This window comes from Periplaneta americana, chromosome 6 (assembly GCF_040183065.1).
Source record: "Periplaneta americana isolate PAMFEO1 chromosome 6, P.americana_PAMFEO1_priV1, whole genome shotgun sequence".
Classification (NCBI taxonomy): Eukaryota; Metazoa; Arthropoda; class Insecta; order Blattodea; family Blattidae; genus Periplaneta; species Periplaneta americana.
The window spans coordinates 1,598,276-1,619,330 of record NC_091122.1 but is presented as its reverse complement, the minus strand read 5'-3'; the positions used below and the strand labels follow the sequence as shown (position 1 = coordinate 1,619,330).

Sequence of the window (21,055 nt, the reverse complement as noted above, 5' to 3'; positions counted from 1 at the left end):
AAAAAAAGAAAAGAATGGAGAAGAAAAACAATGAGAAATAGCACAATTAGAAACAATTGCAAAAGACTAAACAAAACATCATTAATTAATTCCAGAAGAAACATAAAATTTCCTAGTATCTATTAGCTATTGGGTGATCACAGTCGTCTATTTAGCACTGGTTGCAAGACCCAACTTAAGTGAGCAGATCGCCATAGCAAAGAGATCAATCTATATAACTGTAGAGATGGTTCCTTAGGATTTTTATAGATCCCTTCACTGCAGACAGAGATACTTCAGTGACAAGAGTTTGTCCTAGATCAAAAATGCGCGAATCTTTTTGTCGTGGTCCCTCTACCCCCAATCCAATAACTTCGATCGACGTTAGATGATATTTTTCCTTATAATATGGTATAGTGGGGTCGTATATGTCGCATTTTTCCTGATGTACCTCAGTAAGTTGATTTTCGTACGTTTCCATCCTTACAGTTGGGTCAATTATGAATCTGCTTGTTGATCTTGTCGGATAGCGATGATGTCAATGCGCCTTGTAGATCCATTTGTGGACAAACCATGGACCTCCTCCTCTACTTGGTAGTTTTTTCCTCGTAGGGCCGATGCTAGGAGGGATCGAATCTTGTGGTGACGACCATTCCTCAGTAGTTCTCCATGAGGACAGGCTCCCAGAATGTGAGCAAGTGTAATAAATAAATATGATAATAAATGATTGAAAGAATTTTAATTTTGTCCTTTAAATATGCAGAAATTTGACCCGAACAAATGTAACTTTTCGTTCCGGAATTTTAGTGTTAGTCTACATTTGTACAGGACTGATGCTGAAAATTGACTTTGCGCTCCCTTTCTTGGATTTGCACACCATCTAGCGGCATGTCGTAAAAATATATCCTAAAATTTTGATCCAGGCTTGGGATTCTGCAGAAAAATATGTTTTCATGGCTTAGTAGGTATGTTCAGAAAGCAGTAGTTGAGGACCTATCTAAACGAAGAGCTGTCCGCTGCTCCCTGGACCTGCTTGCTCGTACCACAACATAAATTTCTTGCAAAACGCCAGGTTTTTCTCGGCATTGCGACTCGGATCTAGGCTCGCGGTGTGCAACCAGGTCACTGTGACGAGTCCCGACGGAGTCAAACTCGGGACCACCCATTCATTGAGCGATGGAGTCCCTGAAGCCTGGGAGGGAAAGTACGTCCTGCGTGCTACATTTCCGGTGACCCGTGCGGTGAGAGGCTGCGCTGGCCTTATCCACGCTCTGATTCAGCGCAGTCGACGCTTGTGGGCGGGCGTTGCGCAGTACACACTTCGCATTGACGAATTAAAAATAATGTTATTAACAGCATTGACGAATTAAAAATAATGTTATTAACAAAGACACTGATAACAAATCCCAGAGCTGTGCTGAAGCTTTTAAACTACGTCTGGGAATTTCCTACACACGTGATTTTTTAATCCTTGTACCCTCAGCCACATCCTTGCTGCATTTCGCCGTCACGGTGGTATTTCTTGGATGTTTGAACTTCTTACAAACTGGGTATCATAATTGGGCGGAGTTCGCAATAAGACACCAAGCGCCAAAAACCTGTTTCGAGATATTGCCCACTGAAATAAATGTTTTTTTTTTTTTTTTTTTTTTTGTAAATAATTTTATGCAAGAAGTACTATAACATTCATACTATTACAAAAAAAAAATAGCACAAATAATACTAAAAAGGGCTAACCAATTTGTTATGAGACCAACAGTTGAATTAATTTTTCAAAGCAAAATAAATTAATTTTGTGCGAGATCGTGCGTATTTGCTTGTTTTCCGCACAAAACCAATCCGCGGTAAGTCTAAAATTCCACATTCAGTATTCCCAACCTAACACACATAACAATTTCCCTCTTCTTACCGCTTAAGTGAAATATTGATTTTACTGCTTTAGGCTTTTAACATATTATTCTTAGAGACGTTCAATATAGTAATAATTATAAATTGGAAACTTACCACTGCAATTTCACCTAAATTGCAATGTTAATTATTGTTTTTAAATATTTGCAAAAATTAAGTAAACTCTACAACTCCACTAAAGTTACTGTATTCGTGATGCATGTAACATTAAGGAAGCCGTGAAAAAATCAATAAGGTTCCAAATGCCGATGTTATTACTGCAATATGTTATATAAATAATATTGTTAAAATATTAAAATGAAAAATAAATCATTACATAACCTTACCGTTTGTTTTAAGTTCGCATTTATAGACTGGGGGGGGGGGAAGACAGACGTATATCATGGCCTGCTGGAGTATAGTAAACACAGAAAACATTTTATAGCAACAATGTTGAAGAAAGACATTTTTGTTTTCCGAAGTTGCCATCATTAAACAGAAACCAACATGGAGATTTCATTGCAACTAATTAGAAATTCCTCTTTCAGGTATGTAATGAACGATCTTCGCACAAAATAATGTACGATACACGAGCGGTATGTTTTCTTTCAATTCTCGGAAATGAAAAAAGCTCAACTACGTTTCGCTTTTTCAAACTTTTCCTCGAACATGAAAACTTCAACATACCGCTCTTGTAACGCATATTACTATTATGCAATAAACGAATTTTTGCTTACAAATAGCAGCAAAATTCAGATATCTCATTCTTGACTTTTTCCGAGTTAAATTAGCCTGCCATCAACAGATCTGTGCAAATATCTCATTTTTTGTTCAAATTGTCGGTTGGTCTATTATTGCGTAACTCCGCCCGCCTCGCACGTCGGTTCAGAAAAACCCAGGCCTAACTCAGCGACAAATGGCTATCCTCAGACAATGATAGCGTACGAGGTACTATGTGTTGGTAGTGGTTAAACATATTGTGTTTTCCATTTAATGTTTCTGTTGCTGACAATAAAAACAAAACAATAGCTACAAAAATCTCAATCACAGAAACTTCTCAATATCCGGTTCGGGACAATTCGTGACAGGTACAATTTGTCATAATTCGACACAGAGGTACAAGAATTAAATCATGATTGCTAAAAGAACTCTTTATTATGTGAATTAAAAAAATTGGTTTCAAAATCTGTAAATTTCAGTTGGTTTCAAACATTTCCTGCCAGGTTGTGGCCTACAGCTCTTAGGTGCCCTCTGCCGTGCATTGCGGGTATTTTTCAACTGTACGTAAAATTCGTCTGTCTATGTCAACGCACTTCTGCTTCTTTTTGGCAGGACAAAGACCTCCTTCCAATCTCTCTATGTTCCTGTCCATTCTTCAACTTAACTGTTTTCTTTGGTAGTTTCATATTGACTTCACCTGTAATCCGCTCCAACTCATTTTGAAGAATGGTGGACATTGGTTCTTGGGAAGTCCCCGCCTATACCTTCACGTTCTGGATACGTTCTCTGGCCTGCAGTGTGATTTGTATGTGCAGAGGGTCTCTGACGACACTGCCGGACAACGCATTGCCGATTTCCTCTGTGTCTTGTGAACATAATTATATATTATTTTATCATGGCCTCTTTCAGATTTTGTTAAACGGATTTCATCCGCCAAATTAGTTTCAGATTTCTTTTCCGAAGTCCCAGATATTTGTTGCCTCAACTCTCAGTCTGCTCCGAATTTTACCCAAACTATATAGTATGAGCTTGTCTACTTACAGTCAATAAGTAACAGTAAAAGTAATCCTCACTTATGAAAATCAGGCGCTTTACAGGCAAGTTTTACTTTACGCAATGAAAACATCACTTGCACTCAATCACCATTCTGTTAAAAATAAATACGAATTATGATGTTCTATTATAATTATTTCTGACTCGTAAATAGAATCTTTGTAGCTGTTTATGAGAAATCGTTATACGTTGGCACACGGATAACGGATAGTAGGGTTCTCATTCTTTAAAAGAGAAAATCAGGGACACTTTCACATTTAAAATGTGCGAAATTAAAAAGGGACAAAAGTACACACATTAACTTCCTTGCATTAAAAGATGTAGTAAAAATAACCTATTTTTTAATAATCAAAGTACTTTTATTTAGTACACAATATACAAATTTACCTGTATCATATAAATCCCAATATAAAATAGGTACATTTCTTCCTCATAAGTTTATCATTATCCATTGTAGCATATTTAGTATAATCGGTAATTCAATTTCAAGGCTTCTCAACGAGATATTTCTTCTTGGCATTGTTGTGAACAGCGGTTTTAAACTCACCAAGGAATTTTGTGGAAGGCAATATTTTACGTAAAACGAAGCTCAAAATTTGGATTTTTGAAAATGTAATATCAAATTCTGAAGCAGCAAGAGGCAGATGTGCACGAGTAACAGCGACAACAATGCCCGTACCCAGACTTCAGCAAAACGCTTTTTCTCTGACATATCAGTGAAACAGATCTTTGTGCGAGATCGTGCGTATTTGCTTGTTTTCCGCACAAAACCAATACGCGGTAAGTGTAAAATACCACATTCACTATTCCCAACGTAACAAACATAACAATTTCCCTCTTCTTACCGCTTAAGCGCCATATTCATTTTACTGCTTTAGGCTTTTAACATATTATTTTTAGAGACGTTTAACATAGTAATAATTATAAATTGGAAACTTACCACTGCAATTTCACCTAAATTGCAATATTAATTATTGTTTTTAAATATTTGCAAAAATTAAGTAAAGTCTACTACTCCACGAAACTTATTGCATTCCTGATACAAGTAACATTAAGGAAGCCGTGAAAAAATCAACAAGATTCCAGATGCCGATGTTATTACTGCAATATGTTATATAAATAATATTGTTAAAATATTAAAATGAAAAATAAATCATTATATAACCTTACCGTTTGTTTTAAGTTCGCATTTATAGACTGGGGGGAAAAAAAGACAGACGTATATCATGGCCTGCTGGAGTATAGTAAACACAGAAAACATTTTATAGCAACAATGTTGAAGAAAGATATTTTTGTTTTCCGAAGTTGCCGTCATTAAACAGAAACCAACATGGAGATTTCATTGCAACTAATTAGAAATTCGTCTTTCCGGTATGTAATAAACGATCTTCGCACAAAATAATGTACGATACACAAGCGGTATGTTTGTTTTCATGTTCTCGGAAATTAAAAAAGCTCAACTACGTTTCGCTTTTTCAGTCTTTTCCTCGACCATGAAAACGTCAACATACCGCTCTTGTAACGTATATTACTATTATTCAATATGAACCTAGTTGAATCGTGAACTGAAATTCGATGTTATATGTATTCAACTTCTTTATTTTCTTTTCCGTACTCATAAATTTAAAGATTATAAAATCCTGTGGAAAGAAATGAATCGCTAATTTATTTCCTTTCCTCCTCATAAGGCATTCGCACTAACCTGTGTTGCAGGGCGGCGTTCGCCACGTGGGCGCTGATGAACCTGCTGCTGGTGGTGGTGCCCCGCTACGGCGCCTACACCATGATGCTGACGGGCGCCCTCCTGCTGGCCACGGACCTCGTGTACTTCCTGCTCATCCCGCCCACGCCGCTCGTGGTGCGCTTCGAGGGCAGCGCCCTCATGTTCCGCCTCGGCTGGTGCTTCTGGCTCGTCATGATAGCGGGTGAGTCGTCTGCAACGCCGGAATGAGGCTCCACTGAACATACACTCCTCTCATCCTACTGTTAACTTAGGACTATATGAAGTTCACTATAACCGAAATGTCTCCCTTAACTTTAACTGAGAATAGTGGTAACAGACAGGGTTGGAAAGTTACGCTTAAAAAATAATGTCCACATAACGCGTAAAAATGCGTCATTTATGTCATAAATGTAACATATTCAAAACTTGCTGTACTACATTAAATAAACACATTGCCACTCGAGTTGCCGGCCATCAGCATGCATTACTTGTAATTCATTCGAGCTCTTCATATTAAGTCTTCGTTTCTGTCCTTTCAAACAATCAGCCATCACACAGGATTTCCACGTGTTGCTTAGCTACTTGCCGCACCGCACCGATACAGATTCCACAGTTTACTACCAGTAGTGGCCGGTGATCGAAATCCTCGGTGAGGCCAGATGCAACTAGTTTAAGTGCCTCCGATAGGAAGTGTTTGTTTATGATATTAATTATTATTGTTATTATATTATTAATATCATTATTACTGTATTATTGTTATTATTATTATTATTATTATTATTATTATTATTATTATTATTATTATTATTATTATTATTAGTCTATTATTATTACTACAGAGGTGTGAAAATTATTAGAATAATCTTAATTTTAAAGGTTTTTTTAATAGTTCCTTCACAAATATTCATTGAATTGATGAATATTGGTATATATTACTATACTGATGTAGGATATATTTACTACTAACAATGCCGGAAAGCATTGTTGTACATTGGTATTTTTCTTATTTTACAATTTTTATGGGAATTCAGAAATTATTATATTATGTCGGAATTGGAAACATAAAAAATGATATGCACAAAACAGATGTATACGTTCATTTGAACCTTCACAACAATGTAAACGCAAAGAACAATTTGTTTAAAGCATTTCTAAATTAATTTTCTATGTTTCCAATTCCGCCAACATAATAATATAATAATTTCTGAATTCCCATAACAATTGTAAAATAAGAAAAATACCAATGTACAACAATGCTTTCCGGCATTGTTAGTAGTAAATATATCCTACATCAGTATAGTAATATTATATACCAATATTCATCAATTCAATTAATATTTGTGAAGGAACTATTAAAAACCTTTAAAATTAAGATTATTCTAATAATTTTCACACCTCTGTATTAATGAAAAATAATTTCACTCACCAAATAAGCTGTTATGCTCTGAGTTTCAGTGTGATGAAGCAACCCATATGTGTTGAAATTCCCCTTTCTTTCTTTTTATTTATTTTTTTTTCCCCCTTTGACAGCAACAAACAAGGCCAAGAGAAGTTTACTTTTGCATCACATTACCACTTAACCATTTATGTTGCCCATACCAGGATGCAATAGAAACTCGCGTTTTAAGATTATCTGTCAGAAAAATTGTCAGCGATGTCGTAGGTATCTCGGTAGTCTCTCTCTTTATTTAAAACTTCCTTTATTTCAGTATTATTTCTCCTCGAAAAAGGACACTCTAACAATGAATTAACTGCAGCATTATTTCTCTCATTTGTTTCTGTTTATATTTTCCCGAAATACATAACATTGGCCCCAGATTCACTACTGTACTACGAAGTACAATAGTAGAACACCCTCGCTTATGTCATAAACTAAGACATAAGGGAGAGAATAGAGTGGGTCTCTGCCTGCCAAAGAGCTAGAATTTTGTTATTTATGGCCTAGTTAGGAAGACAAGTCACCACTGCTATTCCCACCCCACTCTACTCTTGAGGCCGGCCCATGGATGGGACGAGTGAAATCTGACCAGGCCAGCCGAATTGTGCCTCAGCTACAACGTTTTAAGCGCAAACTCAAAGCCCGCGAAAAGACTGGTAATGCTTAAGCCAGACCCGGCACGAGCGATTCTGGCCTCAGGAACAAATTTTACTGCAAAACAGGTCTATATACATCACAAAGTTTTCAAATGCTTCTACAGCGATATATGCTTCATTCAAATAACTAATACATTATAAAAAAAACACAAAATTTGATTTCAGTTAAGCCAAGTGACTGAGGCCTGGCCTCACTTGCCTCAGTCAATCAGCCGCCACTGTTTACTACTACTCATCAAAGGCTGCCGACGGTTTCCATCATTTTGCCATGGTTCCCGTGGGCATGTTTTGTCTATATCATTGTGGTAATGGATAGTGTCTTTATGCGTATGCTAACTTCCTTAATTTTCCTTCATCCACTGTCCACAAAGGCCAACATTAAAAGACAAAATACAAAATTTGTCGTCCTATTGGGAACTCTCTGTGCACACTTTCCCAGAGGCGGCACCTTTGACTTCACTACACACTTCTAGATTGTTCATGACCGTATTGTGATCTGATAGTCTAGAAATTTTAAAAGGATGAAATGACATATTAATGAACTTCAGTTCATAGCATAGTTCTGAAACTCTCAGTAAGAGTTTTTAATCAGCGATTTCATATTTAAGTATGAAAATAGAGGGGCGTCATTTGAACTTTTAAATCTGGGTTGGGAGGAGGTGAAACCTACCCAGGTAGAATGCAATTAGCACTGATTTTAAACTTCCCCCTCAATATCTAAATTCACGTGTTTTTTGTTTAATTTAAATTAAATTTAAGAAAATAGTTATTTAGACTGAAAAGTTTTGAAATATATATACTCGGACTTTCAATATATATATATAACTAGTGGCTAGTGCAGCAAATGCTGCAAACTAAGTTCATTAGACGTTGAAATAAACATTTTTCAGATTTATTTTCAATGAAGAATACCAGACATTTGGAAAGTTATGTGCTTCCTTAACAATGAAAGATACTCTCTCTCTCGAGCCAATACTGAAGAGAACCACGCATATAAATATCTACATCACACCGCCATTAAATATATGAAAAAGACCCAACCCCACTTGATTAATAACTATAAAAATATTTGATTTTTAATAATATTATTATCTTACGTAAGTTTTATAGCTTTCAGTAACATATAGCCGCCACTCAGTAAAACATAGAAATTAAAATCTAATTTAAGTTATTCTCTACATCTACTTATATAACCCCAAAACGTTTCACTTTCATATCATCAATACAGCATTAATATGTATAATTAATGAAAAATAGTCACATCATGGCATTAACTACAATAATATTTCATTTCTAATGGTAATAATGCCATCAAACCACCTCAAGTTTTGTAGTTTTTAATATCCAATACACAGCTGTACCCAGAAAGTTACACACCACAGAATCGAACCTGTAAATTATTTTTAGTAAGTTAAGTTTGTAATTACCAATTTAATTTGAGCTCCAAATATGTCAGCATTCTTGCAGATCATGGCCTTCGGGTAATATTGTTTACTGTAGTGTGTGTTTTGTTTTATTCTGAAATGCCACACGGCCGACTTGATGCTCGCTTCGCTTCTCCTTTACAAAAAAAGCGAAGGAAATATCAAGTCGGCTGTGAATGCTATTAGCTAGTTCTCAAAACTGACGACAGATGGATTTTGGAAAATAGGAAAATTATGTTTAAAAATTGACATTACACTGAAAACGACTATTTTTCCGAAAAACTTTGAATTCCAAGCTTCAAAATGAGGGGTCATTTATTAAAATCCGTCCAGCTGTTTTCCTGTAATTTCCATTACCAGTTCAAATTATATATATAGATATTGAGTACCGGGTCTTTCCCGGGGGTAAAAGGCGGTCAGAGCATGGTGCCAACCACACCACCCCATTCTAGTGCCGAGGTCATGGAAAGCATGGCGCTCTACCTCCATGCCCCCAAGTGCCTTCATGGCATGTGATGGGGATACCTTTATATATATATATATATATATATATATATATATATATATATATATATATATATATATATAATTTTCTGCCATTCTTGTGAATTCTGTTCAGAGGATCTGACCTACATGGAGTGAAATTTATTACTTCAGCTTCTGTAATTCTCCACTCAGGCAGCACGCTCTCTGTCGCAGGGGTGCTGTGTCTGAGTGCAGGGCTAGTGATTGCTGTGGTGGACCTCATCTACCCACACCGCTTCTCCACGATACTGGAGGTGGACTACGACACACCGTACGACCGCCACATCATCATTGAAGAGAGTCACGATACGAGGAACAACAAGAAGAAGACACCGGCAAACCGCTTGGAGGAACCTCCCACTGCGGGTCTGGGTTCACGACTGCTCAGGTGAGTTGAGTGCACAAGACTCACGAGTCACAGTTCTTCCTGTGCTGTTAGTATTTTCTTCCTACAGTTCTGAACTATCAGTGTGCGAGTGAGTAGTTTGAGAAACCTCATCTGCTACTAACAACATGTCTGCTTGCACGACGCAAGTGTGTAGTTAGTATCTGTGACAATGTAGCGTTTGCTGTCTATTATGATATCCTTAATATCCACTTCATAACATGCAATTTGAGTAGACATTAGAATTCCCAACAGCCATGATCAGCAATAACTGGAAAAACTTTGCAACAGCAGATCACTAAGATGTAGTTCACCAAGAGAGCGTGTTTGCGGATACAATGCAGTCAAGGAGCACGAAGCATCACATTCATTTCACTTACACAGTTGACAGCAATCACACTATTTGCAATGTAGCCTCAACATCTGAGTGCCAGGCTGAAGCAATAAGTCACATCAAGATCTTGTGTAGAGCATAAACTGGTTTCCAACAACAAAAACAACAGTAATAATAATAATAATAATAATAATAATAATAATAATAATAATAATAATAATAATAATTGATCCAAATATGTGTAAAAACTAAAATGCTAATTATAATGGGATCAGCCTGATTACACATCACCAAAGTTGGCACAAAACCTGTCAAGAAATATCAAAAGAAGCAAAATATTTGGGAAGTACAAGGTATCATGTTATTTGAAATGTTTATATCCATGGGAATGTGTTCTAAAAGAAAATTACAGTTCTTCAGGACTGATTCGAGAAAGCAATCTGGAATGGATCGCAGACTTTACTGAGAAACAAGACACAAAAATCAGATAAAAGTGAGCCAATGAAAACCAACAAACCTGAATTGGATCTTGGACAAACATGCAACATACCTTGATCGAGAATGTAAAAGAGCAATGACGACAACAACACTAAGAAGAAGATGATGATGATGATTATTATTATTATAAATTCAGAATTTTTAATAGTAATAATAATAATAATAATAATGGTAGTAATAACGATAATGATAATTATTATTATGATGATGATAATAATGATAATAGTAGTAGTAATAATAACATATCGGTAAAGATAATATTGATAATAACAGTAATATGATAATAATAACATACCGATAAAGATGGTCATGATGATGATGATGATAATAATAATAATAATAATAATAATAATAATAATAATAATAAATTTATTTTTTATTTATTTAGAATATTAATGTGCGAAACAACAGCACAAGGCCAATTACAGTTTAGCACAGGTACAAAACGAAACAAAACAACAAATGATGATGAGAATGAATGATAGAAAATGGCAATGAGATGAAAATACAATCAATATAATAGTATACATTACTCAATTGACCAAAATGCAACAAAATAAACAGCACAAATAATATTATTAAAATTAGTTCAGTGAGATAATTAAAATGATGGCAATTAAATAAAATGTATTATAAATGAATTAATGAAACCATATAAATGAAGACAGGAATCATATAATTAATATTGTAAGTTATGCAAATGACGAGAATAGTATGATACATATCTAACAATGGCATAAATAATAAAACTGACATAAAACTCGAAAAGTATATACTACACATTAAATGGATCCAAGTTCAATCCATGCAAATTAGCATATTTAATACATCTGCAGACCGGAGACAGAGATTTAGAATTCCTATTATAAAACAATTTATGAAATCTTAAACCCTTAGCAGGAATACGAAGACTGATATTGCTTATGAAAGATTCACAATCAATATCACCCTTAATGACTTTACAAAAAAATAAATAATCAAGATCCTGACGTCTGGTGAACAAACTACCGGAATTGAAATATTCGCAATTAGTCTCATAGTTATAATCGAAATTTGGTAAAAATCTATAAGAACACAGGGAAATAAATTTTCTTTGAATATTCTCCAATTTAGCCGAGTCAGTGGAAGTAATGGAGTTCCATACAACAGATGCATATTCAAGCTTGGATCTAACCAATGTATAGTATAAAATTAATAAACACATAGGAGTAGAAAAAGAATAAGTTATAGACCTAATTAGACCAAGCATTCTTAATGAATGGGTATAAATATATTGCACATGATCATGAAAATATAATTTTGAATCAAGTAGAACACCAAGATCTCTAATACAATCTCTCTTAGTAATTACGACATTACTAAGAGAATAATTAAATTTTTGGGAAATAGTTTTCCGTGAGAAGGAAATAACAAAAGTTTTGGATTGATTAATTTTCATTCCATTTTCAACAGACCATTGTAAAATTGAATTAATGTCATTTTGAAGAATTTGACAATCAGCCGAACTATTAATTTTACGAAAGATTTTGAGATCATCCGCAAATAAAAGGCAGCTAGAACTTATTCTCTTACTTATATCATTTATAAATAATAATAATAATAATAATAATAATAATAATAATAATAGTAATAGTAATAATAACATATCGGTAAAGATAATGATACCTAATAATAACAGTAATATGATAATATAATGATAATGATGATAATAATAACATACCGATAAAGATGGTGGTCATGATGATGATGATGATGATGATGATAATAATAATAATAATAATAATAATAATAATAATAATAATAATAATAAAGACAAGGAATCATATCCATGATTGGAAAATTAATATTGTATCCCAGAGGGCGAGAAGGAACCGTATGGAGGAAGCATGTCATACAGAAACTAGTTTACTACTTTACTTTATCAATTAAAATAATACTTACCTTAATATTTGTACTATCTATATCAAAATGCAGTCGTGAGCTTTCTCTATGTGCATCTGCAATTTTATTGGAGTTTTTTCCAGCTCTTTGAGCCCGACAGAATTCTTTATATTTCTAAAGAAGACTCATGTCTGCGAAATGCTCTTGTAATATTGTTCACGATTACAGTTTCATAGTGAAACATCACTTTTGTTGTCTTTCCATAGAGGAAAAGGTGTCTGGAGTAAGGAACACACTAAAGCATTCGTTGGATTCATTGCAGTAAAATTCACAAAATAACTACCGGTACCTGTAATGTTACACACATCACACAATAAAAATTACCACCATAGAAATACAACGTGCTAACATTAAAGACAACTGGTGAACTGATGTCAACAAATCTGACTTCAAACAGGTGAAGAAAACTGAAGAAATTCCAGTGTTATGTTCAGAACATTATCTGACACGAAAATGATGGCTGATACCTAACGTGTCAGTTATAGTTGGGTTGCCATGGCAACGAACTTACTTTCTCAACCTCCTCTGGTTGCATATACCCTTCTTGGATGCTCTAGGTTTTTTTTTTTTCTCTTGTACAGAAGAGGAACCCGAAGGCTTGCACTGCAGCCTGAGACTTATTGTGCTTACCACTTCTATCCTGTGAATGATTGGGTAGCCGCACCATGAACTGAACCCGAGCTATGGTATGGATGATGATATGTGAATTAATGATGGCAAAATGGTCCAACGAAGAAAGTTACCCAGCATTTCTGCTTCAATTGGTTGAGGGAAACCCTTGAAAAAGAAAAAAAAAACCCAACCAGGATTTGAACCTGGGCCTGATCATTTCATAGCCAGATGTGCTAACCATTACTTCACAGCGGTAGACTGCGCAGAGTCTTACCCTCTGAAAACTCATCAAAGCCTGAGAGTACCAGTAAACGGCCAAGTGTGAGCAAAGGAGACGGGTCTTTGATAAGTGCTAATGGTCACAGACAATGCAGAATTACAAATTATAATGAATGTATTAAAATAAGTGACTTGTGATTCAAATACATCAATGTGCATCTATCGTAGTTGAGTGCACTTAATATGCTAATATGCAATCGGTATTCGAGTCAGCTGATCAGCATCGTGTTGTCGTCTTTGAGCAGTTGATTCTCCAGTCAGCAGTGCTGCCAATCTATTCACTGTGAATCTTCCTGTGTCTCCCCAGACGCCTGTCGAAGCGCGAACGCCTGGACGAGCGCCAGGGCGTGATTAACGAGGGCTTCGAGATGGACCCCCCCAAGTCACCATGGCGCTACCCGTTCTCGCGAACCTTGGCGGGAGGGGGCCGCTTCAACAAAGAGTTCCACCGGAGCACCTCACAGGACTCTCAGTCCAGCTCGTGCACAGGATCGATCATGGGGCTCAACCGGGAGACCCTGCCCCCCGTCCACAGCGACCCTGCCGTGTCCCCATCCAGGTAGCTTGTGCATGCCAGCATGGCCTTCTTGTTCTGTCACTTTATTTCTGAATGACTGCAACGAGTTTCAGTGTTGATGGACGCTGAATAGTTGATGCAATGTTTGGTTGCAGGAGGACGGCTGCCGAGAACCCGCGCGAAGTCTCAATGTGGTAGTGAGCTGCAGCTTCGAGTCTGTGTATCTTATTACTTCAGCATTAGTATTATTTTATTATTGCAATTATTATTATTATTATTATTATTATTAATGTGAATACTTAAATGTTTTTGTTAATTTTAATGTGTATAACTTGGTGTTCCTATTTGCAACGTCAGTGAGTGATTGTGATGTATTGATAGTCTGTGTACATTCCATTACTTTACGATAAATACATTCTTACCATTAATTAGCCTGTATTTCATAGTTATCGACGAGTCAAGTGTAAAATTTGATCTGCACTTGGGCTGTTTAGAATCTGAACCACCTAATGGTAACATTCTGCTTCTCCAGAATTAGGTTAGCTGCACTGATCAATTTTTCTTAAATTCCCTCAGTTCTTGAGACTAGATACCAGTGTGATACCTTGTGTTTGGTTTTCTTTCGGAAGTATGGCACAAATGGGAACGATAATGCTCATAAACTAGCAAAACAGGTACAAGACTGTGTCGTCAAAATCAAATCTTATGTTAGGAATATACAGGGTGTTTCAGAAATACTTTGACAAACTTTTCCCTTTGTTGAGACGGTGTCTGGTGGAGTTCCCGGGTAGCTCAGTTGGTAAGAGCGCTGGTACGTTCAACCTGAGGTCCCGGGATCGATATCCGGCCCCGGAACAATTTTTCTCTTAAAATTATTCAAATCTGCTTTACAGGGAGCTTCACCTGAAAGACTAGATTTGCATAATCGAATGATGTTATCGATACAAGTCTGCTGATGCACCCATTGTATCCTACATGGCTATGTCACAGTCTACTATATACAGTCACGAAGCTTGAGTTTTGAGGGTGCTAGAAACAATAGACTGTGACGGTACTATTTTGCATTGCCTGTAATGAGGCGATATTAGCGATCCTAGTGGTGAGCAACTATCTAATGTTTGCATATTTACTACGTATTGAGCTTCGCGACTGTATATACTAGACTGTGGCTATGTGTTGCCAAGGAGACTTGTTTACTACAAGAAAAGAAGAAGAGGAAGCAAGAGGAGTACATTTTGAACATTTGTTATGAGTTTCTGAATTGATTAACGTTGCAACACTTGCTACCAAGCTGACATCAGTCAGTGAATGAATTAAAGAACAAGGGATCGGTGTTAAACAAAAATCGTCCTAGAAACAGACCAGTTTTAACAGAGGCTAGATTAGATGACATTAGCTCTCATTTCGAACATTCACCACAAAAATCACTAAAAAATTAGATCAGCAGACTGCATGTCTGTACCATCTGCAAGAAACGCAACCTTGTCAACACTCTCTGAAAGAAAGGGTTCCACATTTGCCAACGTGCATGAATCTAATCCACGTACAGTGCACATCAAAACCGAAAGACAACAATTGTCTGTACCATCTGCAAGAAACGCAACCTTGTCAACACTCTCTGAAAGAAAGGGTTCCACATTTGCCAACGTGCATGAATCTAATCCACGTACAGTGCACATCAAAACCGAAAGACAACAATGACTTGCATATTACAAGAATTTCGATGGATGAACTGGGGAGAGTGAACGAGAACATGTTTCAGCGATATTCCACATGTGTGGGACAAAAGGATCGGCATCTATAACAGGGTAAGTGTACTGTTACGCTACTAATTCTGGTGGCTGTACCTGTAGTCCTTGCCGAGGACCTGAGTGCCAGTACATCGGTAAACCAAATCAATAACAACTGTGCATATTAGAAACGTTTTTGGGATAAAATGTTGAAATAGGGCAGATCTTAATGAAATGACCACCTGGTAGTCAACTGTGAACTATCAGCCAGGATAGGAGCGCTGTTGACTTTCTTGGACCAGGGTTCACCACTTATCGTGGCTCTCTAATTTTCCAATCACAAGGCTGCATGCAACCTACTATGAATTTCATATCAACCCTTCAAATTCTCTTATAATTAGAGCCCGAATTCCCGTGCAAATGCATGTTTTGGCCTTTTTTGGTAGTAAATTCAGTCATCATGTATATTTTGAAGATTTAATAGCACGTATTTAGACTTTTATATTCAATATGAAAAACTTATCAGATTACCAGGTAACAATTGGCATTCATACAGTCTTTGTAAATTGAAAACTCAAAAAAGTTTCATATCCATTGTCCAAGAATTAAAACAGAAAATCAATATCCCGAATTTAAAAGAAAACTTACAAATTAAACCGAACCCTTTAACTCTATTAAATATAGAATATAATCTAAATTTAGCAGAAGAAATACTGAAATCAGAAGTAAACACTGAAATGCTGAAACAATTGTCTTTAGAGACAATTGATATTAGGTACCCTCCACAAAACTGGCTTCATTTATACACCGACGGATCCTTGATCTCCAGAGAACAAGGTGCCGGTGCAGGTGTTACGTGCTGTCTCTTCTCACTTTATAGATCTCTTGGATATGGAACAACAAGTTTTGATGGTGAAATCATTGCAATAAGTGAATGTCTCAGAAATCTTCTATGCCACATCAATAAATTTAGGAATGAAGTTATATTGTCAGACTCCAAAGCAGCTATTCTATCAATCGTCTCTAAACACATACCTTCATCTCAAACAGCAGAAATAACTAAAATGCTCTCTCAATTATTATCACTCAATAAAAGAATTGTATTCCAATGGATACCATCCCATTGTGGAATCCTGGTAAACGAGAATGCGGATGCTTTAGCAAAGAAGGGCAGCACTGCTACTTACAGACCTGTTACTAAATCTACGTATTACTCTGTGAAGAGATTTATTAAATCTACATACTTAGACTTCAACAAACAAAATTTGATAACTCAATCCCAAGGGAAAAAATGGAACTCTCTGCATCAAAATCCACAGTTAATTCCCGATTTACCACGAAAATCGTCTGTAGCTGCATTTAGATTGGCAACAGGCCATGAATGTTTGGCCAAACATCTGCATAGAATTGGAATATATCAGTCCCCTAACTGCCCATTGTGCAACTCAAACCAAGAAATGGATTCGGAACAACTCAAAATCTGTGCTTCAGTGGCTGACCATGATAATATCTTTGAAAAATATTGGAGTGCAAGAGGTCAAATGACTTTATTGTCAAACACCTGGCATTAGAAAACAACAACATATTGCATGTTATGTTCTTTTTTCTGGTTTCAGTGCATGTTATTTTAACTTGCATAATAGTGCCTTTTATGAATGTTGCTTTATAGAAACTGCTATTTCCACGTTATTTGTCTATTGAGGAAAAAAACAAAAGAAAGCTACCAGTAATATGTTGAAGAATGGGTAGAACACAGAAAAATTCTCTCTGGTACCAGGTCTCAAACCCAGGTTTTCAGGTCTACGTGCTGATGCTTTATCCACTAAGCCACACCAGATTCTAGTTTCGATACCGGAACCAGCATATACCAGCATATTAAAGAAAGTTATACATGCAGCTAAACTGAAATTCAATGGAGAATTCATTATGAAAGCACAGAACAGAGGTAAAGCTATATGGGAAGTTGTAAAGAAAGAAACTTGTAAAAATACCAAAGTCTCAAATCAAGACTTTTCAATAATACATAATGGTCAAACAATTCAAAATTCCTTCGAAATAGCTGAAATTTTTAATAAATTTTTTGCAAATGTAGCAGACAATCCTAATAACCAGGTAACAGGTAGTCAGGAAACAACCTTACATGGAACAGGAAATGTAAACACCATATTTCTATCTCCCGTGACTGCAGATGAAATTCTCGATATAATAAAAAAACTAAAAAATAATCTTTCCTGTGGACCTGATGACATTCCGGATGGTATTGTAAAGAAATGTGCCGTACTACTAGTAGCTCCACTAGTAAACATCTGCAATTCATCTTTAATTAGTGGTAAATTTCCCGAACAATTCAAACTCGCAAAAGTATGTCCTATATTTAAGAAGGGAGATAAACAAAATATTAACAACTATAGGCCGGTATCTCTATTATCTACATTCTCCAAAATCCTTGAAAAAGTTATGTATAATAGATTAGTTCGGTTTTTAGATTGCAATGGTGCACTATCTAATGCTCAATTTGGATTTCAAAAAGGCAAAGGAATTAATAACGCCATATTCACTTTCACGGAATTTATTCTAAATTCAAAAGACAACAAGAATCAAACAGTTGGGCTATTCCTGGACCTGAGCAAAGCATTTGACACAGTTGACCACATGATACTGATCCAGAAACTACAATGGTTTGGCATAAGGGGGTTAGCTAAAAGTTGGTTTGTTTCTTACCTAAGTGCAAGGCAACAATTTGTTGAAATAGGCTCAATGAAATCATATCCCACTATCATGAAAAGCGGGGTGCCCCAGGGTTCCATACTTGGCCCAATTCTATTTCTCCTGTATATAAACGACCTTCCCTCAAGGATAACACAAGCTAAAACCGTTCTCTTTGCAGATGACACCAATATTGTTTTCAATGCTCTTGATAAAAATAATTTACAGGAGAAAATAAATGAAACCTCAAGACAACTAGAACAGTGGTTAGCTAGCAATAGACTAAAACTGAATGTCAGTAAAACCGTTTGTATGTATTTCAGTCAGAAACAACTACATGACTCCATTGAAATACTACTTAATAATACTGGAATAAAGGACGTCGATTGTACAAAATTTTTAGGGATATGGATTGATTCCAACCTCACGTGGGAAAGTCATATTCAGTTCTTAACTGATAAACTAAGTCGTTTGTGTTATGCTTTCCGTGTCCTAACCAATATAACTCCCAAGGAACTACTTAGAGCGGTTTACTTTGGCTATGTTCACTCTGTATTATCATATGGGATAATTATCTGGGGGTCATCATCAAAACTTGCACAAGTGTTTAGACTGCAAAAGAGAATATTGAAAATTATAAAGAAAGTACCTATTCGCTCGGATAGTAAAAAAATATTCAAAGAGTTTGATATTTTGCCCCTACCTTGTATTTACATTCTTGAAACAGTCTGTTTCATCCACCAAAATTATGATAGTTTTAAAATAAACTCTGATTATCACAACTACAGCACAAGAACATGCAATAATTTACATTTTAATCATCATAGGTTATCCAAGAGTCTCAATAGCTTATCACATACAGGGATAAGACTTTACAACAAACTCCCTGTTGAAACTAAAGCCCTTAGCTATGCTAGATTTAAAAAGTCAGTGAAACATATTTTACTTTTCCACATGCCTTTTACTGTCAATGAGTATCTTAGTTTAGCACTCCAAATTTAGCTTACAGTAGTTAGTATCTCCTTTTGTGTTTACTGCTCTTCTTTTCTATCTGATTCATGTCTGGGGTGAGACTGCCCAAGAAGATAAGGAAACCAAGAACCTTGTACAAGTAATGGTCTGAAGAAAACTGTCGAGAATTGACTTCATTACTGAATGTATTGATTGTATATTATTTGTATATTATTGTAGACATCTTGTATGTCGGAAAAACATGTATGTAACCGCATATTTATTATGTATTCACTCTGACGATGCCATGAAATCATTGTATTTCCTAAGGCTAATAAATATCTATCTATCTATCTATCTATCTACCACATGGCAATGCAGAATTCCTGCACAGAAATATCATATTATATACTTCGGTACATCTTAGTAATGCCAGTAATATAGTTTTCATGTCATCCTACCGGACTAGTCTATCTTTGGGCTTTCCACTGAATTTTCACTTTGTTACATTGGAGCCAGAAGCAGCATGCTTTAGTAGGCCTATACTTTTGTGTCGAATTGTGGAGTGTTGCTTTAGCTCCTGCTAGAACTGCAAGAAGAGATCTCGTGTCAAAATGGATTGAGGGAAAGAGATTTCTGATTAGTTCATTGTAACAAAGATGTAGCCTAGGTACTTATGTATTTTGGGGCGCGCGATAGGGTTGTGGTTAAAGTGTAATGCTGCAAAGTCGGAAGGTTGCGGGTTCCATTCCTGATGGGGTAATGGTCATGCGGAAATGCAAAATCTTAGAATTCGACCTCACTTTGTCTCAAATTTTTTCAGTTAAGTATGCACCTCTTACTTCTTGTGACGTAGAAAAATCATTTTTTGTGTTCAGGAATGTGCTTCAGATAAACACATGAGCTTCTAGTTGTAACATACTGTAGAACTCTATTTTGATAGTGCATATTTTTACTGTCTTTTTTTTTTTTTTTTTTTTTTTCGTTTCATTGTGCATGAATATCGACTCTGCTTATAACCTTTCTTATGTTCGAAGAAGGTGCTCCACATCATTTCATTTAATTAAAACATAAAGTTTTTAAAAGTGTTAAAATGTACTCAAAAAGGATGATGTACCTCAATTTCGAGACTCTCAATTACAAGAAAGCAATACTTCAAGATAGAAACAGCAATATACACATGTTGAAAATAAGTTAAACTTCTGTGTTCAACAAACTGGACTGAAGAGAATCCCCAACGTACTAATCTTGGATTGTTTCCCAATTTTAAAACATAGAATTACAACAACTTTATATATTTATTATTAATAACAAAGAAAAATTCGCTCTGACATCGGGAATCGAACCCAGGACCTCCAGTTCTATGCACTGGGTGCTCTACGACTGAGCTATACCGAGGCTCAATCCACAGCACTGGATCGAACTCTTCTCCTTTGTTTTTTATTTGCTTTTGTGGCCTATTCCATGTTCAACATATATTACGTCATCACATAGGAGTGCACTTATATGAGTGAGAGACTTGGACAGCTGGGAACCTACAGTTACGTCTGTCAGACGAATAATCTACGTAATGATATTACTAATTTTTGATTCCACAGAATCCTCTACTTTTAAACTGATGCCTCGCCGCTGGGTGTATGAGAAATGAATTCTCCTCACAGACACAGTTACAAATGTGTAAATGTAACAGACTGTAA

At 36.0% G+C, this 21,055-nt stretch overlaps 1 protein-coding gene across 4 annotated transcripts in view; it reads left to right on the top strand.

The window, feature by feature from the left end:
• mol (dual oxidase maturation factor 1 mol) overlaps positions 1-14,402 on the top strand; it is a 101,266-nt gene extending 86,864 nt beyond the window's left edge. For 3 of the 4 annotated variants that reach the window (XM_069827269.1, XM_069827271.1, XM_069827270.1), the window contains exons 6-9: positions 5,353-5,564; positions 9,580-9,793; positions 13,762-14,013; positions 14,127-14,402. In XM_069827269.1, the coding sequence (XP_069683370.1) occupies positions 5,353-5,564; positions 9,580-9,793; positions 13,762-14,013; positions 14,127-14,169 (721 nt within the window). In that variant the 3' untranslated portion in view covers positions 14,170-14,402. The remainder of the gene's footprint in view (positions 1-5,352; positions 5,565-9,579; positions 9,794-13,761; positions 14,014-14,126) is intronic. The other variant, XM_069827272.1, reaches the window with a different exon arrangement.
• Positions 14,403-21,055: the final 6,653 nt, after the last annotated feature.